Consider the following 23874-nt stretch of genomic DNA (forward strand, 5'->3'; position numbering starts at 1 on the left):
ATAAGGGTAGGGAGAGGAGAAGCATTACATCAACAGTGCTAGGTCCAGCTGGAGAGCTGTAACCAGTGAAGTCCCCCAGGGATCAGTGCTGGGTCCAGCCCTGTTCAACAGCTTCATCAACGACATTGATGAGGGGACAGAGTCTGCTCAGCAGATTTGCTGATGACACCAAAGTGGGAGGCTTGGCTGATACAGCTGAAGGCTGTGTGGCCACCCAGCAAAACCTGGACAGACTGGAGAGCTGGGCACAGAGGAACCACATGAAGTTCAACAAGGACAAGTGCAGAGTCCTGCACCTGGGGAGGAATAATATACTCCATCACTACAGGCTGGGAGGTGATCTGCTGGAGAGCAGCCCTGTGGAGAGGGACCTGGGAGTCCTGGAGGATAACAAGTTAACCATGGCACAGCAATGTGCCCTTGTGGCCAAGAAGGCAAATAGGATCTTGGGGTGTATTAAGAAGAATGTGTCCAGCAGATCAAAGGAGGTCCCTCTACTCTGTCCTGGTGAGACCTCATCTTGAATCCTGTGTTCAGTTTTGGGCTCCCCAGTTTATGAGGGACAGAGATATGCTAGAGAGGGTCTTCAAACCTTTCTCAGAAGTGTTTCTCTTCTGTTTGCTGTTATGGTAACAAAATCTTTCCCGATCTGGTGAAATTTAATCACCACTTCAGATAACAGAATTCCAGCCTCCACTTAACTGATGGGTTGGGAAAAAGGAAATTAATAGTCAGACCTAAAGGTACAGTAGAGATTTTATTCAAGCAGACAAACCCTAGAGGAGGTGGGACACTGTTTTGTTATGGGTTTTGCAATTTCTATCCTTCAGCATGCAGGTTTTTGGTGGAAACATCTTTCCTAATTTTTGCAGACAAGAAAATTCTATGAATACAGAAAATGAGGGTAAAGAGCCCAACTATATAAATACAGGAATGGGAAACATCAGTGTGAGAAAGGGCAAGATTGAAAAATGGAGCATCATAATTGGCTCTACATAATCTGAGTAAACTCTTAGTTCTGCTAAGACTTTCTTTTTTTTCTTTTATTATTTTGTCCTTTTTGTGCAGAAGAAGAAAAAGGGCAAGGTGGGTACTTGTGCAACGTGATGAGTGCCAGCAAGGCAAAGCGCATGTGCAATGCATGCATCAGGAGCAGAGTTCCTTGACATTAGGATTTCCCTGCATCTGGAAGCTCATTTAATTAATGAAGGGTGCCAGATAAGAGGCCATTTGCAGGCAGCAAAGATTTTTATCTTCCTGCACTAAATTCTAAGGCAATAGCATGAGCATCATATACCACTCTCACTCTAAGAACTTGCCAGCTTTATAAGCTTCATCTTCAGCGTTGCTCAAACCATCCTTCCCTCTTTCCCCTCCACTGACACCCTGACATCCCTTTCCAGTGAAAAGCAGCCCTTCTCCAGACACACATCTTCGCATTTGCTTTCTGTTGCCTAATGCAGCTACTCCTCTGTCCTGAGGTTTCTGCTTGCTTAAGTCCAGGATTTTTCTTTTGGTTCTACACAACACATTCAGGACCTGGAAAGTGTAGTCAGACATTCTCATCTCAAGAGAGGTTGACTGCAACTAGCACTCCAGGGCAACACACATCTTGTAGCAGATTTCTTGTTTCGAATGCCCTGAAGCAGAACACTTGAACGTGGCTGCTTACTGCTGAATACTTCAAGAATTAATATGGAGAGTATATATGCTTCATGAAACTACCAGGTTCCTGCACAAATACTTATTTCTCTGTAGGATTCAGCTTATGTTCACTTTTGGTGCAAACATCCCTTATTAGAGGGACAGTTATGTCATTTTAACTGAGAACCAAAATTCTGAGAAGCTTATTCTGGTTGGGGGGAAGAAAGGAAACAAAGTAACTATTTAAATGTTTAATTTTTTTTTTCTATCTTTCTGGAAAGGAAAGCTGAAAACAAGAGAATGCACTACTTCACAAAAAGCTTTTGTAGCCTTTTTTAGCATGAAGAAAGCAGTAACCTCAAAAATTCCTCTACTTCTTTCCCCCCACCCCCTTCTTTGCTTTTATTCCCAGCTCTGGCTTCTCTGGTCATGCTCTCAGAGGTGGAATCTGTTGCTGAATGTGCTTTATCATAAAATAGTTGTGACCAAATACTTTCCCTCCCACTACTTCTTGTATAATTTCTGTTTATCTTTTGGTGTCTTCCTTCGCCTTCTAGCCTATCATCTTTGTTTCTGACAGAGCTAACAGCAATAAGGAGTTGACAACAAATGAAGATGCACACAGAGACGGTGAAAAAACCCATGTAGATGGGAAAAAGGTTTCTGCAGCATGTGGCAGAGTGGGGAAATAGTTCTTGTTCAGCATGAAATAGTGGCTGGGGACAGCACAGGAACGGCACAAAGAAGTGTCCTAAGATACTGAACAGCTTCTCACAAAATCTTAATATAGCTTGCATCTGGTTTACACCGATCTAACAAGCATGAACAAATAGAGACTATCCCTTCAGTTATTTAACATCTGTGCTGGAGGATTTACTTGCTTGAAAATCTCTCCTGATTGCCCTCTCATGCAAGGATCTTGGCTGTGAGAGATCCCTTCTCCATGAGCAACACACCTCAATCCACTTTCCCAAGCCCCTGAAACTGTACCCACATAAATTCCCCAGGAGAATTCAGGAGCTCCTGTTGACAATCAGAGTCCTTCCCCGTTATTACACATGCCTATATCAGTCCTCACTGGCCAGAGGAGAAAGGGATGAGTAATCCTGGGAGCTCACACACCACCACTCCTTTCTCTCACTACCAGAGGGGATTGAAACACAGAAACAAATTTGGAGTTCATGCCTGCACCTGGGTGAGGCACTTGAGACACAACAGACAGATCCTGCACTCAAGCTCCTGGTATCTGGAGGCACAACTTGAGTATCTGCTTACAGGGAGTGCTTTGGTCTATTGCTAGAGCCCGCCCATGGCAAAGTGGAGACTAATCTTAACTTCCTTCTTCATTTAGACAAACTAAAACAAGGCCTAAGCCAATAAATTAATTTTGTAACACTTAATTCCAGTGATGTGATACTCAAGTGGGAATAGTTTCCTTTTTCAGCATCAGCCTCAGTCTAGGCTTGCTCTTTGCATGGCTCTTAGAAAGCTTTGTTTTCATCATTATCCTCTGTCTTATAGAATCATAGAATGGTTTAGAGTGGAAGGGACCTCAAAGATCACCTAGTTTCAACACCCTGCCATAGGCAGGGACACCTCCCACTTGAACAGAACAATGCACTGCGTGTCTCCACCAAGGAGCTCCCAGATTGAAAAGAGCTCTCAAGGCCAAGTCTCTCTGATCAGTTGAATAACCTATGGGCAGCAAAGAGACACATATGCTTCCTTGGCTCCAAACTTATCCTTCACCATGTTTTGAAACAAAAAAATCAAAATGCAATATCTGTTGATGAAAGTAATCATGCAGGCTCCTTCTAAGAGGGAGGAGAGCAATGGGACACAATCAGATACTCAGCAGTTCTGCCAAGGAATGCAGCTAACCAGAAAAGGAAAAAAAAAGAAAGAAAGAAAGAAAGAAATAAGGGCCAATAATCTGTTCCTCCAAAGACATCCAGATTCACAAGGTGAGCAAACCATCCAGGCCTTTCCAGTCTCTCTTAGGCTAAGAACATCTCTGTTCTTATCTTGTCATTTTCCAGCATCCTTCAGCAAAAACTCGGGAGAAGAGCGAAGAGGAAAACCAGTTCAGGAATATTTTCCGACAGATAGCAGGGGATGTGAGTATGCAACCAATCTCCACTCCTGCCATTTGTCAAAGCAGCCCAGTCACAACAGCACCTAGATCAACTGCTCCATAGATACAGAACACTCGATGTTATATCTCTTGATATCTGAAGCCAAGCAAAACCCAAAACAAAATCCAATTAAGCATACAGCTATCTTCCTGTGTATGTATAAACTACTTCTGTTGTGCACAAGGGAGACTTATTTAAATTCAGGCTTCTATTTCTATCACTACTCCACAAGGCTGTTCAGCATGGCATGCACAAACAAGTTAGAAATGCAGTGCCCACCAGTATGTGCTTCACAACAGAAGTTAAAAATGAAAAACAGATCAAAGAGCTGCATAAATCAGTAGACTGCAAATGGGTTACAGGGATTTTTTACTGTTAGATCTCTGCCTTACAGAGTGACTTCAGGTTATTGGTTAGTCTTCTAGTTGTAATTTAATATGCACTACATAGACCTACCTTCTACTTCAGCCTCAAGAAAGACCTGGACTCATATGAACTACATTGCTCTCTGGTTTGAAGGATGTATAAGCCACATTGGAGTGTGATCAAAGATTTAATACATTTAGCATATCTATTCATAAAACAAATAAGAAACGCTGTGGTTAATGATATACTCATTTCATTTCCCACTAGGACATGGAAATCAATGCTGAAGAACTCAGGAATGTTCTCAACAATGTTGTGAAAAAACGTAAGTTCAAGCACGTTTGTCAGTAACCCTGGACAAGGAAATCTGCAATACAGTGTAACCCTCCACCCCTGAGTTGCACTCTAAAAATTGTTACGGTTTCCAACACACAAATTCCTTAGTTACACTTCCATGGATCTTACATCTGAGTCTTTAGCAAGCTGAACTCCTCACAGAGGTGCTCTCTAGAAGCTATCAAGTAGTGATGATAATGCAGAAATGAGCAAACCTTCAAGCAGATCTAGGCTTGCTTCACTACCTGCAAGTTAGAGTTTTCCAGAGGATTTCATTGTACATAACAGCAAGAAAAGCAATCTCTATTTCACAAGCAATGACTTCAGAGTCTTTTCAGATTTCTCTACCACTGATATCTTACTAGATGAAGTGAATAGATTTCACTTTCACTCTGAGTGCTTCCTAAGAGGAAGAAGATTTTTCATGACCTGTTTTTCACCTTTCAGATAAAGACCTAAGGACAGAAGGATTTGAACTGGAGTCCTGCCGCAGCATGATTGCTTTAATGGATGTATCCTTTTCTGGTCAAAGAGAAGTACCTGATACCACACCAGCACACTTGGGTTGTATTTCAAACCAGAATGCTACAGAACACAGCAGTCATTATAATACTCCTGCCCAGGTATCAGTGACTGGCAGCTCACACACTAAAGCATGACTTTAAAAAAAGTGATTTTAAATAACTCAACATAACTACAGTTCCTGCCAACAAGCTTACTATGTTTCTATCTTCAACTTTATGTACTGCTCTACATGCTTAGCATGCAACACAAGCAGAAATCATCACAAAGTATAATGAAAGACAGGGCTACCTCTGATACAACATTTCTATTTCTCTGGTTGATATAACACATGATTCTGAAAGAACACAAGCACATTCAAGCATAACCAGAACACAATTTGAACTGCAACACCGAGCCACAATTGTTGGAGCCTAAACATATTTTTTATAAATACCTTTAGTCAGCGTTTTGCTTAGTTCTCAATTCATTTTAAACCAGACAGAAAAAGCTTCACTAAGACAAAACTCAACTGTCTTAAAAACATTGGGCAAAATTCACCTCAGAAGACATTTAGAAAGAGCCCACTAAAATGTCCTGCTTGTGTACTTCACAACAACTCCAGGAACAAGCCTCTGTCCTCTACCAGATGTTTTCTTCAACACAAACTACAAGCATCATTTCATACTCCTGAGAAAAAATACTATGCACTATATCCAAGGTGTACTTCATTGCACAGCTCAGCCAGCTCTTAGTGCTGAGGAAAGCTTGAACTCAGATTCACGTTCACCCCATCACCATTAGTTCCAAACGTCCTTCATTTTCTTTTTCAAATATTGTGTAGTTCTTACCTGAACATCACATCGCAGACAGACGGCTCAGGGAAGATAAACTTTGACGAGTTTCGACATCTCTGGGAGAAGATAAAAAGCTGGCAGGTAATACTGGCATCCAGAGTGCTGCTCTTCACAGCTTCTGCAGTGCAAAAGCTTAGGGGAAAGCCAGAACTCTCTACATATGCTACAGCAAAAAAGAACAACTAAAAGATAAACTTCTAAAAATGCTTCTCTTCATCCCACTCACAGCCCAAACAAACAGCCTGAATTTCTGAAGCCGCAGTACTCACAAAAGAACTCCCCCCACGAGAATAACGTAGAGACATACAAACTGAAGGAAAAGGATGATGGGAACTAGAAGCAGGCCTTATAAATAGCTTAATTAGGGCAATCAAGACAGATGATTAACAACAGAAGCTCAAGTCAAATGAGGAAAGTCTCCAGGGAGTGTCTTTTTGCTTCATGTGGTGTGAATCTAAATCATTTCACCTTGTGACGGAGAGGAGGCTTTGTGCTAACCACCCAGCCTAGTCGGCAGCAAGCCTTTCAGCAAGCAGGAAAGCCTCCAAGCAGCTGAAGCACACAGACCATACCCAGTCAGTGTGTGATTCAACTGAAGGACAAGCTTTTTTTTGCCTCTGCGCATTTGTCTTGCTTTGTTTTGCAGAAAATTTTCAAGCGGTACGACACGGATCACTCGGGAACCATTAACAGCTACGAGATGCGCAATGCAGTCAACGATGGAGGTACTGCCCCACCCCCAGGCCCATTGTCAAGCGCCCAACGGCTAAAGGAACCTTCTGCGGTTTGATGTATCGCAGGGTGAGATCAGGACCAGAGTGCTTTGACAGACAGGCACCAGAGAAATTGCAGAGAATCTCTCCTTTTCCCCCGAGAGCTTCTCAATGATCTAAACAGCAGCCCTTGTGTACCTTCCCAACCAAATCCATCTTCCCAGACCTTTAACGCCTCCAGTGAATGGTGCTCCCACCTTAACGATCCACTCAGGGTCCCACTGTTCAGAAGAAACAGGGATTGCTGAAGACATTTGCTGTCATTTAAGCTGTGAGTTCTTTGTAACTTACACAAAGAACAGCGGAAAATATTCAACCCAAACCTTCTAGACCCTAGGCCGAGCAGGTTAATGGTCAGGTCTGCGTCAGAGGTAAAAGGATGAACATTTTTGGAGTCCTGCTCACCTTTCCTAGGCACTGAGTCACTGCAAGCTCAGTCTCCCTTTCTGCCTGCACAGAGAGTAGAAATTATTTTTGCAAAACTCCCAGTTTAATGACATGTGGTGAGGCCACACCTTGAGTCCTGTGTCCAGTTCTGCGCCCCTCAATTCAAGAGAGATGTTGAGGTGCTGGAACATGTCCAGAGAAGGACGACAAAGCTGGTGAGGGGCCTGGAACACAAACCCTATGAGGAGAGGCTGAGGGAGCTGGGGGTGTGCAGCCTGCAGAAGAGGAGGCTCAGGGGCGACCTCATTGCTGTCTACAACTACCTGAAGGGAGGTTGTAGCCAGGTGAGGGGTGGCCTCTTCTCCCAGGCAACCAGCAACAGAGCAAGGGGACACAGTCTCAAGTTGTGCTGGGGGAGGTCTAGGCTGGATGTTAGGAGGAAGTTCTTCACAGAGAGAGTGATTGGCACTGGAATGGGCTGCCCAGGGAGGTGGTGGAGGCACCGTCCCTGGAGGTGTTCAAGAAAAGACTGGACGAGGCACTTAGTGCCATGGTCTAGTTGACTGGATAGGGCTGGGTGCTAGGTTGGACTGGATGATCTTGGAGGTCTCTTCCAAGCTGGTTGCTTCTATGATTCCTCCTGCAGAGACAGGGTTTTGACTTGGCTTGCTTCTCATCTCACGCACTGGTGTGCTGCCTCCTCGGCACAGCAGGCCTCACCCAGCAAAGGTCTGTACCTGCTCTCTAAGGCAGAAGCACCACGTCTCTAATCAAAGAAACAGCGTCTTACTTCTAAGAAAGCAGCTGGCCACAGGGGAGCTCCTTACAGCTTCCTTTATGTTATTTAGTGGCTGCAGCAGTAGCAGGGCCTGGAAAGCAGCTGCCTCCAAAGGCCAGACTGCTTTGGGAAGCCTGGTAGGCCTCAGCGCTTCCCGCGGGCTGTGGCCTAGCCGTGCCCCACTTGTGCCCTCCGCAGGGTTTCGGCTCAACAACCAGCTCTACGACATCATCACCATGCGCTACGCCGACAAGAACATGAACATAGACTTCGACAGCTTCATTTGCTGCTTTGTGCGCCTGGATGCCATGTTCAGTGAGTAGCCCCAGTGTGGCCACCCTGCCTCCCCTCATTGCCCCCACAGGGTGCCGCTGTACTCAAAGCAAAGTGTGCTTAAAGCACTACTGCCTCCGGTATTAATAAAGAGAGGTGCTTATGTGATCTAAAAGTATGACAGCCATCTCGTACCAACACAAGACACCACTGCATTTATGCATGGGTTAGCTGCAGCCAAAAACCCAGTGGAAATCCTTGCTGCCCATACAAGTAAATACGTGCATAAATTTACATGGCACAACAGGAGCACAATTTGGTGGGATTATCTTTACACATACAGTAACTGACTCCACTTTTGTTTCCTTCAGGGGCATTCCATGCCTTTGATAAAGATGGAGATGGCATCATTAAGCTCAATGTCCTGGAGGTAAACTGCTTTCCACCAGTATTTCTACCACAGTAACATAATATTGAATTTTAATCAAGTAGTTATTCATCACACATGTTCTTGAGAGAGCTTATGAAAGTCTGAAATTGTTATCCTGTTGGCAATAGGCTGCAAAACCTTCTAGAAATGTTTTCTAGCTTACATGGTAAACAGCCATGCTCAAACAGCACCAGCTGTTTTGTAATGCTCCAGCTGGTGCTGAAAGACACAGCTGCAGACGCTAAAGTGTTTAAAGGATCTTTTGAGGCTTCTGTTAGTCAGTTTCAAACCAGCTTACTTGATATGGCCTTAATTGACAGTGGGGTTTAACGTAGTCCTTTGCCTTTTGAACAAATCTGTTAAGACATAGAAAGTTTGCATTAAAAGCATGTCTCCTACCACAGACAAAAAAAGTAAAACCAGAAAAAATGCTCTTTGCATTGTGCAAGGGAAGGAGCAATAGGAGCTAGAAGGCCAAGACAAAATTGCTCACTGTCCGTGTGCTTCATACCAAATGTTAGCAAGCAGCTGCCTTCCAGAGAGAGATGGGGGTTTCTCAATACAAATTGTTGGAGTATGCCGTAAGTCTTCTGTCCTTTTAATTCTTACTCTCCTTCCAGTGGCTGCAGCTCACGATGTATGCATAACACTGGAACCAGTGGCCACCTCCATCAAGAACACAGTCAAGACTTTTGGAGTCATTAGTCCACAAGTGCAAATGAGCATTTCTGCATTATGTACTTTGCAAGTGGGCAGAAGCCCTTGGAAAAGAGACAACCCTACTCCAGCAGGCAGAGCAGTGTGCACATTCTCTAACTACTTTTACAACATCTTGGCTCTCCTTTGGGCAACAAGGATTAATTTACCGGTGACTGAACCGTTGTCTGCATGGTAAAGACATGGAGCATGCATCATTTTTCTGCTTATGCTAGTAACTGGAAAAGTCTTACATCAAGTCAGGCAAAACTGGAACTGCAGCTGAAGTGTGGACAGAGGCATTTACTTTTAACTAGGCACTACCCCCTTGTCCTGCTTTTGGTACAATCACTTCAGCCTCTGCATAGTGTCGACAGAGTATCTGAGGAGATTGTGCTAAATTACACGGAGATAATTAATGCATTGTAAGAGATGTGGCAGTGCAGGTTACTTCTCTGCCACACTAGAAGCATGGATGGTGTAAGGCACAACAGACTGCAGGGACAAACTACAGCTTTGTTTAGTGTCAAAGCAAAAGCCTCAGAACTGAGAGTTTTGCTCTCATTTTTAGTACCTCTATAGTCTCTTAATTGCACATTGGACCTCTGAAAGGGTTTTTAACTGCTTTCTCTACAAGATGAAGAAAGTTGCTTCTTATTTAATATATCAAACTTCTTATGCATATAAGTTTATTTACCTACACACACACACACACACACTCCTTCACGGTCCTGTTGCCTGACAGAATGGAGTATTCCTTTATTGCAAGGGGTGATTAGTAGCAGAAGAATTGGACACTACCTTAAAACCACTTTGGGAATATTATTAGAATGGGCAAGTACAACTGATTTAATTGTACCAGAAATAAAATCAAATGGATTTTGGCCTAATCTTAAAGTTGGTTTTTGGTTTTAATTTGAAAGAACAGAGAAGAATGAAACACTGAGCACTCTTCTTTATCCTGAATATAGAGCAGCTTTTGGAGTTTTATGGTAAGCATGAAATCATCAGTTTAATATCTCAAACACTTCTCAGCTTGCTATTTAAGTGCATTAAACAAAGAAAATCCTGTAGCTTGGAGGTAACACTGTTAGCAGTTTCAAGGCTGACAGGCTTTCAGAACTGGTTAATCACTGACCAATATAAAAATCGAAAGAAAATAAAATGTGCAAGAAAAGATGCAAAGAAGATGCAAAGATGGTTTTAGCAAGAGAATCTTCTGCTTAGTTCTGTAGCAGTAATAAGTTACAAAGCGATCCACTACTGCAAAGCAAAACTGCAGAAGAAAATCAAGGCTTGCACTTCAAGTTATTCTAGTAAGTGGGACATTGAACTTTAAGGTCATGAAGAAACAGGAAACCTTTTGACTACCAAGTTTTTAATGTTGTCTTGCATTGTAACTTACTCTGAAAGAGTAAGAAACCCTCTAATGTATTTGAAGACTTAATCTTCTCTAAATTCAACTTTTGTTTTAATCCAACTTACATTGTAAGATGACTGGAACACCAGCCCTTCTTTGCAGCTATGCATTTTCTCCAATAAGCTATCATTTTCCATAAAAGAACATGACAGTTTCCATTTTCCCCACTTGAGCAATTAAGTCTGAGTTGCCTTTGCTCTGGGAGTGAAAAATGCAACATCCCTGCCATTGCAGAGTTGTCTTATGTGGTCAGAAGTGGTCTGATTTTATCCAGCCCTCTTTTAAGAGCAGGGGGGAAAAGAGTTCTGATGCAAAACCAAGTTCTACCAAATCCTTTGAAAGAATCATGCCATTTATAATAAAGAAGAATCAGACAAAACATAACAATATAAAGAACTTTTATTATTATTTTTTCTCTTTTACTGAGTCAAATCTTATTATTATGGCTCACAGCTTTGCACCAAAGTGAGAGAAGAAAACCAAGGTCAATCTTTGCAGATGTTCTACACAGTTTCAATTACTATTCAATCATGTTGGTTTAATCCACTTCCATTCTCCAAAAGGACCAATTAACAATTACAATAGAATTAAATTTGAGGAGTTGGCAGGTGCATGTAACAGAATATATATAATGACATAGTTTGTTCTTTCACTAATAAGTATTTTACAACCAGTACCTGAACCGTTTCCTTACCTTTCCTCATACACTCTGCAAGTCTGGACTGTTTGAATGACAGTGCCATACAACCCCGAAAACCAAGATTCATCTGTACCTGTGTTTTAATTCAAAATAAGGGGAAAAAAAGAGTATTTTCTCAACACCATATTTTTGTGCCTGGGAACCTGCAGTTTATTGCTAGTTTCCAGTTGCTGTTAACCTTGATGCAGCATTACTATCTATAGTCTGAATACGTGCATTAGAACCTGCACTACTTCAAACACACTGCAGCCACACTCCTGCTGTTTTGAAGAAGACTGCTCATGTGTTGATAACGTTTGAAGTCCACAATCCACACTTAAGTGACACAGGGCAAGCAGAAGCTGGGACATTTAATGTGTCTTCTTAACAACAAATGCAGCAGTTTTTCCACCAGTGCCTTCTATACACACAAGCAGCAGCTTTGGGTCATAGAATATTTTGTACTGCTAGTTAGCTGTTCTTTTTCACTCCAATTTGAAGCAGAAAGGTGCAATGATGACAGACCAGTCATAGCATTCTCTTATCACTCAACACAAGTGAGGTTATTTGGGCTGGGAAAGATAAAGATTTGCACAATGTGCATGCCCTCCTTTTGGGGCTTCAGGCAGGGCCTGGTGTGCCCATGGCACATCAAGTTCTCACCCTTTTCAAGAGAATGATCTAACTGGTTTCAGAAGCACCTGGCCCACTCATTTTATCATAAAGACATACAATGCCTCTGGGTGCTTTCTGCCCACTGAGGAGGCTCATGGTGTAACAGGTGCCAAGAGGAAAATGGTGGCTTGCCCTCAAAGGGTTTATCATACACTGCCAGCTACAGTGCAAGCCCAGAGCTCATTTAACATGTGACTAATAAAATCAAAAGAGCTAACCAAAACCCAAACCCATACTCTACTCACTCTTCCACACTCAAGTTTTTACTTGCATAAAAAACAAACTGAAAACAAGAGTAGTCCTGGAAACAGGCACTGAATATGCAGTACTGCTTTCCTTGCAAATAGTACTCTCTTAAATGTCACAAATAACCTGCCTTCCCCAAGTTATTACTCTCTTCAACTAGAGGTATATCAGGAATCACAACTCTGAGTGGCCAGACTGGAGAGCACCTCATTACAGGCTACCAAGACTCACATCTCTCTGCCAAGGTGAATAGCAAAATGTGTACCAAATTGCAGCTGAACAAACAGAGACACTCCCCATGGAACTACAGAGATGCCTGAGGATTTCCACAGCTGCACAACTTCACAGCAAATCCTTTTATCATCTCCTCAGGACAAAGCAGTATAGCATTTTCCTCTGAGACTCTGAGCAGTTTAAAAAACTGTTTCTAATTTACGAAGCAAGATTTTATAAACACTCACGCAGCTGAGCTGTTCTCCTGCCTTTTATCAACATTTGCCTCAGACATTTTAAAATTCTTGCAAGATATCTGAAATTGCCTACAAAGGCAAAAAATACCACTGCTAAAGCTGGATTTCAGAAGTCTAGACTTCTCAAGGAGAAATGTTTCCAAGAACAGATAAGGAAATATCATGGAATAGAAGAAAGGAAGTCTGCTTCCACTATCTAGAAAAGATAAATTGAATGAGCAAACCGGAATGCAAATACAGTGTAATAAATGTGCTTGTTACAACACCATGTTCCTGAAAACAACTGAAAGAAGGTGAAGAATCACAAGGAAGAATTAACATAATCTACTCTGGCACACCCTTTTTCAGAATGCTACAATCACTCCACATGCTTGTCCTCAGGACACACACCTACACCTCCACATCTTTGCCTCAAGCACAGCCCATGAAGGACAGCTTGAGACTCCACTGTTTATGCAATGTTTCCACAAGCTCCTTCACTGTGGTTCACAAACCCCCCCAGAATTCTTGAATATCAATAATTTTGGAAATGGTCTAAGTATTTTGCAGTCCTCTGGTTTTAGGTCATGAAAAAAACAAGTAGTCTCAGAGACTGAAAATAAAAAAGCAAAAACACACACACTGCAAAATCCAAAACAAAAACATCCTCAAAACAGCCTGGGGTCTGAGCCACATACTGGGTTTTATTTCCCTGTCACCAAACAGCTTAATAAACAAACCCAAACAAATCACCACAAAAGCACTGAAACCTTAGAGATTTCCATGTCTTTGAAGTAAAACCCTACTGCATCTCACTCCTATTTTTCTCCCATCTCTTACAAAACAAAATAATAAATCAATGCCAAGGCAACTGCAGAGAAACTCTGCTTGCCCCACTAATGATAAATAAAAATAGCATGCTTCAGAAAAGACCCTGGAAGTTCCTTGATTTGATGACAGTTGAACATCTATGGGCTTTCCTGGATCACTTTCTTGACCTAAAAAGGCTTCTTCATAGTCAAAGAATGAAGGTATAAAATGTAATTGGTCTATGGTTGGCATACCAAGCCTCAAAGCAGTGGTGGGAGAGGTACCTGGTAAAAGCAGCACATTCAGTCTGTTTAAAAAGCACTGGACTCATCTGGAAGCAGCTCAGTTTGGACACTGGGCTGTCTTTACCTTCTTTTACAGCTTAAGGAAACCTCTGCTCTTTCAATACCGAGTTGAAGTTAGGCAAAAGCAAAGACAAAGCTTCCTGCTAGATCAGCCTCATCGTCTAACAGTGCTCTTCGCTAAATCAGTGTCATAGTAGACGATAGGATCACAAAGGTAAGTGTTTCACCTCAAGGTGATGCCTGCAGAGGAAGGCATGAAAACAAAACACTTTCTACTGAGTTTTCCCCTCTGCATTGGCTTTTCTGTGGTATCTTCTGTGTTAGCAGAAACAAGAATTCTACGTATGATAATGTATTTTGTATCTTCATCTTCTGCTTGAGAACTTCACACATCAAAACATTCATTCTTCTGAGTTTTTGGGGAACTCGATACAGCCTAAGCCAATTAGGCCAGTTCAGAACAGAAACGAAACAGTACCTAAGGGGATGCAGTTAGGCAAGTGCTGCTTTTGCATTTCTGTGGGTTTGCTATATCACAAATATATGGGACTGCAAAGCTCAGTCACATAGATTCCAAGTAAAACCAGGAATGCAGACATAGTAGTGTATCAAGATAACAGTGGTTAAGCTGGCATTTAACCAAGACATAAGATGAAACTGCTTTAGTCCTTCCAGTACATAAGGACCTATATTGAAAAATACTAAGATTGCAAACTGTGAGTGTAGCCACTGCTCCGGCAGTTTTGCTGCAAATAGTTTCTTCTCTGCTGCTGCTACCTCAAGAAATCACTGCTTTCCTCCAAATAAACCAAATCACTCAGTAGGTACAGCACGTAGGGCAGTCTGTCACTGGATATACTGTCTCAGTTACAGCAATTCTTGCACAAGGAATCAAGGTAAAAATTAAGTTACAATTAACAAAAGCTTTCATTTATTCCAGTTCCCCATAAAATACCTGTTATGTCAAAATGTACACTGGATATTCAGGTTACACTGTCAGAATTTTTTATATCCTGTTTTGCAGAATTTTATTAACATTGGCCCAAAAAAATGAGACACAGCATAAAAAATAGAGATGTCTTGGACATTTCACAGGCTTCCAGCTGAGTTGGCAAATGCCAGCACCTATTGAGACTTAAGTTCTCAGCACCGCTCTGGACTTCCCAAAGACTCTCAGGCTATGTTTCTTAAGAAAAAAACAAACAAACAACATAAATCTAAGGCAGACGAGGGAATATTCTTATCTGTCAATGAACTAAAAGCTTGCAAGAATCTCCCATTTAGGCCAAATCTTAACTGACCAGCCTTATTTCTACAGAGAGCAGCACAACCTGCAGCCTCTGTAACAAGGCATTTCAGCCCCACAGCATTTTTGCACTCTAAGTGGGGAAAGAAAGAGGAAAAACTGGAGTAAGAAACTATGTTGTCTGGAATAATTCTGACAAAATGTCTTCCCAATGTGGGAGGTGAAAAGCTTCATGAGTCAATCCTGCTGTCATCCTCAGCATGTCTTTCAATGTGTCCTACAGCATCCTAGAACACAACCAGGGAAGTCAGTTAAAAATGAAAAAAAAAACCAACAAAAAACCCCACCACCTCAACATTTAGTAAACCACAACAACAAAACGGAAGCCAACCAAATCAAATCAGTAAGAAAAAACAATAAAAGATTTTGTGAAAGAATCCTGAAGCATCAGTGAAAGTGACATTTCTGGATAATATGCATTTTTTTGGCTCAGAGCTTAAAAAAAACAAACCAAAAACCCAAAAAAACCCAAAAAACCTACAATAACATTTGAAAGAAATTAGTGCCAAGCTACTGGGTGTTGCTCAGCCTAGAGAATAGAAGACTCCAGAGAGCTTACTGCTATCTGTTAGTACTTAAATGAGGCCTCTAACAAAGATGAGGCCACACTTAAAATAGGAGAAGGGGTGATGGTTCTACACTAAAAGAGGGAAGATTTGGACTACAAAGAAAGAAGGCTCTGAGCAATCTGATCTAACTGAAGATATCTCTGCTCACTGCAGGACAACTGAACTAGATGACCTTTTAATGCTCCCTTCCAACCCAAACCATTCTGTGACCCTATTAAATCCCCTCTATCACTCATACCACATGATTCAAGGCACACAAACCCATCACATTCAAAGCTAGTGTTGTGTATTTTGAAAAGCTTTCAATAGAAGTTAGCTTATACTGCCAAGGATAAGGATGTGGATTTCACCAATTGCTCTTCAGGTAACAGTCCTCCCATCCACCTCCCAATACTTTCCACATCACTAATCCAACTCTTCTACCTCCTTTGATTTTTCCCATCAGTGCTTACATTTAGTCAGAAATTTAGATTCACAAAACCAATTCCAAGAGAAAATTAGACAGTGTCAGCATCCAGCACAATGAAGGGAGGCAGTGATGGATAATAATTAAGAGGGTAAATACATGCTTGGAGTTTGTTAATCTTAAAAATAAGATTTTTCAACAAAAATATAATATTTTAAGCACAGTTATCAGCACTTCTTTCAGTATTTACTGCATTTTAGAATTTCCACATAATATTTTGGGATGAAAATCTTTTAAATTGGTCATATCTCACAGAATGCATTGGGTTGGAAAGGACCCTTGCAGTCATCTCATTCAATGCCCCTGCAGTCGGCAAGGACATCTCCAATAAGATCAGGTTGCTCAGGGTCCCATCAAATCTGACCCTGAATGGCTCCAGTTATCGCCCTTGGCTGTAGTCTTCTGTCACAGGTCAAATGGAACCCCAATAGACTCATATGACTGCAACTGAAGGCAGTTAATTCGATTGAGACTAAAAGAATGTAACCCTTTTTAAGAGAAATAAGATCAAGTTCCACAGTTGTGGTGATGTAACATGCTTTGTACTACGAAATACAACCACATTAGTTCAATCACATACCTGCTTGGACCCTTTTCTGGAAGTAAAGAAAGCATCACAGTTCTTCCAGCGGCATTTTAGGGTCTGAAAATTTGGGTTGGTGTGGTCAGTCAGCAAGTGCTGTTTCAGATGGTCCACAACTCCAAAGATCAGTGAACATCCATGCCACTGGAAGAAAAAAAACAAACCCCCACACTAGTATAAGTCAGAGAAAAAGAATTTTAGCTAAATGTTTTTCCTCTTGCAACTTCACAATATTCTACTAAGTCTTCTCACACATCCTGAAACGTTTTTATCTTCCTGTTCCATTTGCAGTCACAGTGGTCGCTATTTCTTTAATCACAGCTTCACAGAGATTCCTCCTGCCTCTAGTCAAGTAAGAATGGCAAGAGGAGGAAAAGAATCAAGCCTTTCAAGATTCAATCTCACCTGAGACACAGTCATCAGGAATTTACTTAAAATTACTTAGCAAAGTAAGTCAGCTTTTCTGTGTCACTCAGGAGCAGTTTTTCATTTTAAACAGTTACATGTCACCACTTAAAAATTGCCAGAAGAAAGAACAGTTTAAGAGGCAACTTGGCCCAAAGCATTAACACACAAAAGATCATGGAAAATGAAACTAGTGATGCAGACCTACATTTACCATGTGCACATGCGTTTAAAAAATATTATTGAATTTTAAAAAATCTGAGTAGTTTCCACTCCCCAGGAAATTAGCCTAAACATTAAACAGAAGAAAGCAAAAAACTGTTTTGTTCATTACCCAGCAACGATAATTTTGCATTAGATTAAGCCTCACAGCTCTGACACTGCCATCATAGCACCCAGTGTAGATCTGCAAAACAAATGTTTATGGATAAGCAAACCAGCAACAGCAGGAAGAAAATAATAAAAGAAAAAGAAAGTAAAAAAACCACAACCACCCAACACAAAAGATTTCTAAATGTAGGGGAAAAAAAAAAATCACCCTAACCTACTTCTTTTAAAACTTGCATTCACAGGTCACAAGATTCCGTTAATTAATAAGAAATGGTTCCATAACTTCTATCACTGCTGGTGTAAAAGGGCAAGGAACTTTGAAACATAAGGTTACTATCCACTGAAGCTGTAAATGTATGTCCCAGGACTCAGCCAGTTATATGTATATCAGAAAGGTACGGAGAGAAGGGTGAGGAGGATGGTTGGAATTTCAGAAGGAAAAGACTGATGCACACCCTGAAAAAGCAGTCCAAAGGTTATCTTAGAAACAACCTTTAAGCAAATGCTACAAACCAAACTGTCCTTTGAAAAGAAAGGATGCTCATAATCCCACGAAGAATAGTCATTATTAAACAAATAAAAGGATCCTAACTTAATACAGAAAAGCCTGCAAGACGAAGGCTACACTTGTCATTTTTGTTCAAGTCTTTTTGTCTTTCAGAGATTAATCACTAGGTTGTAACAGGCAATCTGCTGTGTATAGGAGACTACACACACACTATTGATACTACAGAAAATTACAATCTTTCACTTGGCACTGGGCTTCTCATCTGCACCTTTCTTTGATTTGAGAACACCCCAGACTATTGCTGGGGGACAGCTGCAGCCTCTGACAGTAAGCATGAAGCCTGAGTGCACTTCACTCTCCATCTCACTTACACAAGAAGTGAAGCTGGGGCATTCGTACTCCGATTAGTAGGTCAGTTCTATTAGATTCAGCTCTATGTTACTACAGATCACTACTACACCTCTTATTTTACAATCTAAAAAAAAGTCTGCAAACCAATCTCTACGCATGCAGGCAAGTAAGTGCTTTTCATGACTATTATAAGCAACTTATTTATTCAGAAGTGCTTCTGAAACCTATGCTGCAGGGTAAACTCAGTAATCAGTGCACCTAAATCAGCTGCACACCCTTGATTAGATTCTATCAAAGGTTACTAGAGGTTGGACCATGGGTTGAGGTTTTTCTCTAACATGTGCAATTCTCCTGACTAAAAATCAAACAGGACTGATGCTTGAACAGAGGAAATATTTCACTATTTCTAGGTTCTTCATTGCAACCATCACTGTAAACAGAACTATTGTTTTAGACTACAGTAAGCTAGAAGGCAATTTTCTCCCAGACAGTAATACTGTATCAACACAAAGCTGTTAACACAGCTTGACTTTTTGGCTGACCTTCCCAAGTTCTTAGCTAGACAGAAGGGTAATTTCATTATATGAAAACAATTCAACTGCCTTGTATATGCTTATGGAAAGCACAACCACCTCTTTGAGACCAGTAAAAAAAAGGAAGTTACCATGCTCTTATGGATGGTCATGCACATGATCATATCCGTGTGTCCTCCATAGACTTGTAAGCGGTCATGGGACTTGAAAGAAACAGAGACAGACATTTAACAGCATGGCAGTTAGTAGACATTTTACACCCATGTGCAAAGGACAGTGCTTCCAAGAGTAGGTCCTGAGTAGCAACTAAATTATCTGGTAGATTCTAAACTTCACAGCCACCCCAAAAGTTCACTCCTGATTATGCTACTTCTGTGAGTCTTTTTGTTCCGCTAAGTACTTGGTCTTTCAGCAGACACAACTAACATTTCCTTACTTTTCTGAGCTGCTATTGTCATAGGATAATTCAGGTTATAAAAAATGGTTTGAGTTACATTCTTAAAAACCCTCATATTTTGGATGGTGACACTTCTGTGTACTCTGAATGACAGGAAAGAGAAGGATGGGCCAGAGACCAGTAAGCACAAAGATGACATCTACTCGACTTCAAAACTATTAATTTATACATATTAGGTATATGTCATTAGTAACCATCTATTTTCCTACCTGTAGTTCATAAACACGAACAAATTTATCCAGACATGCTGTCACCATCACCTTCCCAAGAATGTTCACAACCGTTACTGCGTGGTTATGGCCTTTATAGATCCGTACCAGCTCTCCAGTCTGCATCAAGAAAAAACAAAGGCAAACAGATGTTTTATTTGTTGGGGTATTGTCCAAACAAAACCAAAACAGTTTTACCTCACCTAGATAGGGCAGTTGGTTCAATGATGACTACTCAAAAAAAGGAAACACCCTTTTTATCAGAATTCCATTTCCTGTGAAGGCACTTCTAGATTATGGTCAAATATTACTTGCCCTTTTCTTTACCCATGTTACCACAGAGCCACTTTAGTACAACAGAAATGCATGCCACTATAGAAAGTACCAACATGTCTTGCCATCATTACTTACATGTTCCTACCTATCTGGCAACTAGTACTGTGCTATTAGTGCTAGCAGTATTTATCTAGCCACAAGGATTAGTGAACAGATTGAGCTGAATACACAGAAACGGACAATTTTTTTTCTTTGCCAATTAAAATTTACTTCTGTTCAAGTTCTTTAATATAACTTACTGAATACCTACATGACTGTTTCTGCTAGCACAGGGGGAAAAAATGGTGAAAAGAGTGTATTGGGCTAGAGATGAAGCATTCATGACAGTGTAACAGCTTTTGAACCAGATAGTTTTGAACACTGTGTTCAAGATTTCCCTGTGATACATAACTCCTTCACCAGAGTCACTGAAACCTTTCCACAGCATGTTAACATATCCCATCTGTGCCGCATCAATTAGCTACAGTACACAGTCACATTAACAAACTTATTTAACTCCTAGAAGAAACTTGCCCCACCACTCAGTCAAAGAGTCTGGAAATACTGATTTGATAGCACAGTAATTCACTGCCTTCATAGTAAAAGTCATTCCAGCTTTATACAGGAGACTTACATGGATGTTGTGAGCATGGACAGACTGATCACTGGAGCCACTGAATACCAGATCATTCACAACCTTGGCGGGGAAGGAGATAGGTAAGAAAGACATTACAACGTCAATTTTAAAGTTGTGCTGTAGTATTTCCTAAATTTGGTGGTCTTAAAATCAACGGAGAGTATGAAAAGTAAGCACACACTTCTTTTACCCCAGAGCGAGAAAATGTACCGTGCCATCCTAACGATGATGTTTCACACTTGACAACTGATGTTAGAAGCCATTAACTTGCACCCTGCCAGGTTAACTCATCCTACCTATGGACTATCCTCAAAGATTGCACAGCAGCAGATCAGGAACCAAGCAGACTGAACACAGAAGGCTGTTCTGCACAGGCACAGTAAAGCGTATTGTTTCCAGGGAATATTGGATAGGCTTGTACCTATAATCTGGTCATGCAAGAAATGTTCCTGACAAACAGTATTCCAGAAAGAATGCTTAACATATATATCATGGATCAAGAAGGGACCAGCGAATGCTGCCATGCAAGGAGGACTAGGATATTCCATAGGGCAAGAAACGGATGTGCCACTGCACCACAGTATCTAGTGATAAATACAATTGAGGGAAATCATCCTCTGTTATACAACAGCAGTGACAGACAAGTAGCCAGACAAGCACATGTTCCAGTTGGTAATCTCAGGAGCCAGAAAACTGTACATAAGCTATTAAAAAACTTAACTGAAGTTACACTTGGTGCAGTTTCCTCAGAGGTTTGCACCATCAGAGTAAGTGAAAACTAGCTTCATCTTTTCACTGACTATCGCTTTGTTGGCAAGCTCACATTACAAAACTCCCAGAATCTTCTAACGGGATGAAATAAACATACACTCCCAATGGTTTTACTGGGTAGATGAGCTACAGCAGCCAGCCAGAGATCAATTTCCTACTAAATTACTCGTTTTTCATCCTCTTAAAAAAAGATATTTTCTATTTCCTTCCACGATGTGCTCACTATTAAATGAAGATAAACCACACCATTTTAAGCATTCTCTGTCCAACCCCTGTTTTCAGAGACACTTGCCTTCATGCAGAGTATAGTCTTGCTGTGACCTTCCAGAGTTCTGAGTAGCAGCCCGTTCCGTGCATCCCTCACACTGATGGTGCAGTCATAGGAGCCCACTACCAACAACTTGCGTGCTCCTTCCTGAGCTGTGGCTAGGCAGCTCACTGCTCTAGGGCCATGGCATTCAAAGGTATCAACATGCTTGTTGTTCTGTTGGGGACAGAAAAATCAGTGCTTAAAAATTAAGTTATACCATCTGATTTCAGTTTAGTAACTTTAGTTTCCAAATCAAGGAAATAACTCCTTTAGTTAGGCTTTTGTTTTCTGTTCTTTTAAAAAACTAGTTACTTAGCCAAGGTCTGGAAAATCCTCCTTCTGAACTGGAACAATGATGGAAAATACTGCTACAAAAAAAAGATGCAGAACAGGATAAATTTGAGAAACCAAATTTGAAAAGTTCCTAGGATCCATTAAAGGAATGGTCAGAAAAATAACTTACTTAATATCATGAGGACTGCTGATTAAGCCACTCTGCCAGAACACCCTGTGAATGAGTCCCTTCTATAACTGCAAATGGAACATTCAAAGCCAGCAACACATAACAGTCTCTCATGCTACTTTCAAGAGCAAGAAAGCAGGATTCACAAAACAGCTGTGTGAGAAACCTCGCATGACACATGACTGGTAGGCCAGGTGGAACCTTAAGGAAAAATATGACAACACAGCAGTTAAGAGAAAGGCAACAACAGAGAAAGAGAGATGGGACTGCTTTGTGCACTGACAAATAAAGGGCCAAAAGGTGCCAACAGTGACTGTTGACACCAAAATACCTGAATTACAAATACACTTACTACTCAAGACAAAGAATGGAAAGAAATAGAAAACAGAGAGAAACAGCACTGCAAAAGGCTTTGAGGTGCCAATATTGAAACCCACAAACCTTTATGCTGAAAGTAACCACACTGCCATTGGCAAGGCCTGCATAAAGAATCCGCCATCGACTGTGTAAACACAGCACTCGATCTTCCAATTTAAATTGTTCTGTGCACTCTTTGGTCTGGCAACAGAAAGAAACATACAAAGCTTTTTATTAACTGAAAACATTTCAGAGAAAAAGGGAAGAAAAACAAAAACAAATGATCGTTTTCACTCACAAGCTGCATTTTTTCAACCAACAGAGGTAGAATGTAGGAATAGGGGAATGGCCTTTTAGCAGGGAACAGCTGCCCAAGACGAAACAAAACACAGTATAGACCTTGGGCATGTAATGTGTGGGTCAGACAGACCTCCGAAGAGTAAGATAAGTAAGATCCTGCGGTCAGGACTGCTCAGATAGTTGCATAGCAACTTATATCAAGGAGCAGAGAAGAAGGTAGAAACAGTGTCTTCAGCCTGAGCAGAGTATTAGCCAATCATGTGGTAGTTACTAACTTTTACTGTAATTCTATCCAATCAGTGATTAACATGCTAGCCCTTCTGATACAATATATACCTGCCTATTTTTCTAATAAGGTGGATTTTTGGCTTGCATCAAGTCGTTGCCCCATCCCTTCATTGTGGCAGTAGAACAAAACCATCTGAAAGTCTAGCATCATGTGGCAGTCTGGTCCTGGCTTTTATCAACTCACTCCCATTTCTGAGGCATGTCTGTACTTCAGCAACTAGTTGTAACCCTGAAAGCTTTATTCTAGTCACAACTTCTAATGTATACTGAAGTTTAGACTACGGACTATATATATACATGTATCAAAAACGTTCTGTTACATGCTTGTGTTTGAGGAATCCTCATGAAGTCCTCCCCTAGGAAAGTGCCAAGAATCATCATCTGAGAAGTGAAAAAACCTCTGACAGTTTGTCCCCTATAGCAGATACTTGCTTTCTATTCCTTGAAGTCAGAGGTTGGACAAGGCTTCCTATAATTTATCCTTAGAAGTGCAGCTTCAGGAAGCCTCACTCTGCACTTCCATTCGCCTTCAAAAGGGTTCTCAGGCATTGGAAATCACCATCCATGGAGATACTTAAAAGATGCATGGACATTGTACCAAGGGACATGGTTTAGTTGTAGTAGCTTACACCAACAGTGGTGTAATTTTGTAATTGTAGTAGCTTACTGTACACCAGTAGTGGTATAATTGTGAGCTCTAGACAAGCAGTTGGATTCAACAATCTCAAATATCTCTTCCAAGCTTAACAATTGTAGGATTCAGAATAGCAAATATCTGCTCTCTGTATAGATGCTCTACAAATAATGCAGCGCCTTCTGTAAGCAATGAAGTTAGATACAGCAAGACAAACATTATATTCATGGCCAGACAACCACCCTGCACTTTGGTTTTCCCAGCATTCAAGATCCAATTACCCTGCTGTGGTAAAATCTCTGCCAACCAGGTAACCAAATCA

At 41.1% G+C, this 23874-nt stretch overlaps 2 protein-coding genes and 1 long non-coding RNA gene across 5 annotated transcripts in view; 1 reads left to right on the forward strand and 2 right to left on the reverse strand.

The window, feature by feature from the left end:
* Positions 1 to 6145, reverse strand: part of LOC135176929 (uncharacterized) — a 45971-nt gene extending 39826 nt beyond the window's left edge. Inside the window, exon 1 of the long non-coding RNA XR_010302870.1 lies at positions 5834 to 6145. This is a non-coding gene — a long non-coding RNA (uncharacterized LOC135176929). The remainder of the gene's footprint in view (positions 1 to 5833) is intronic.
* The window catches only part of CAPN3 (calpain 3), a 31841-nt gene extending 21768 nt beyond the window's left edge, over positions 1 to 10073 (forward strand). The window contains exons 14-21 of the mRNA XM_064146400.1: positions 3684 to 3761; positions 4413 to 4470; positions 4929 to 4993; positions 5852 to 5920; positions 6486 to 6564; positions 7976 to 8092; positions 8422 to 8480; positions 9101 to 10073. Coding sequence (XP_064002470.1) covers positions 3684 to 3761; positions 4413 to 4470; positions 4929 to 4993; positions 5852 to 5920; positions 6486 to 6564; positions 7976 to 8092; positions 8422 to 8480; positions 9101 to 9127 — 552 coding nt within the window. The 3' untranslated portion in view covers positions 9128 to 10073. The remainder of the gene's footprint in view (positions 1 to 3683; positions 3762 to 4412; positions 4471 to 4928; positions 4994 to 5851; positions 5921 to 6485; positions 6565 to 7975; positions 8093 to 8421; positions 8481 to 9100) is intronic.
* A 904-nt stretch (positions 10074 to 10977) lies between these two features.
* The window catches only part of ZNF106 (zinc finger protein 106), a 39140-nt gene continuing 26243 nt past the window's right edge, over positions 10978 to 23874 (reverse strand). For all 3 annotated transcript variants that reach the window (XM_064146431.1, XM_064146421.1, XM_064146451.1), the window contains 8 exons: positions 22415 to 22531; positions 21493 to 21684; positions 20427 to 20489; positions 19478 to 19597; positions 18943 to 19014; positions 17424 to 17495; positions 16682 to 16828; positions 10978 to 15293 (listed from right to left, as the gene is read on the reverse strand). In XM_064146431.1, coding sequence (XP_064002501.1) covers positions 15237 to 15293; positions 16682 to 16828; positions 17424 to 17495; positions 18943 to 19014; positions 19478 to 19597; positions 20427 to 20489; positions 21493 to 21684; positions 22415 to 22531 — 840 coding nt within the window. In that variant the 3' untranslated portion in view covers positions 10978 to 15236. The remainder of the gene's footprint in view (positions 15294 to 16681; positions 16829 to 17423; positions 17496 to 18942; positions 19015 to 19477; positions 19598 to 20426; positions 20490 to 21492; positions 21685 to 22414; positions 22532 to 23874) is intronic.

Source organism: Pogoniulus pusillus, chromosome 1 (assembly GCF_015220805.1).
Source record: "Pogoniulus pusillus isolate bPogPus1 chromosome 1, bPogPus1.pri, whole genome shotgun sequence".
Taxonomy (NCBI): Eukaryota; Metazoa; Chordata; class Aves; order Piciformes; family Lybiidae; genus Pogoniulus; species Pogoniulus pusillus.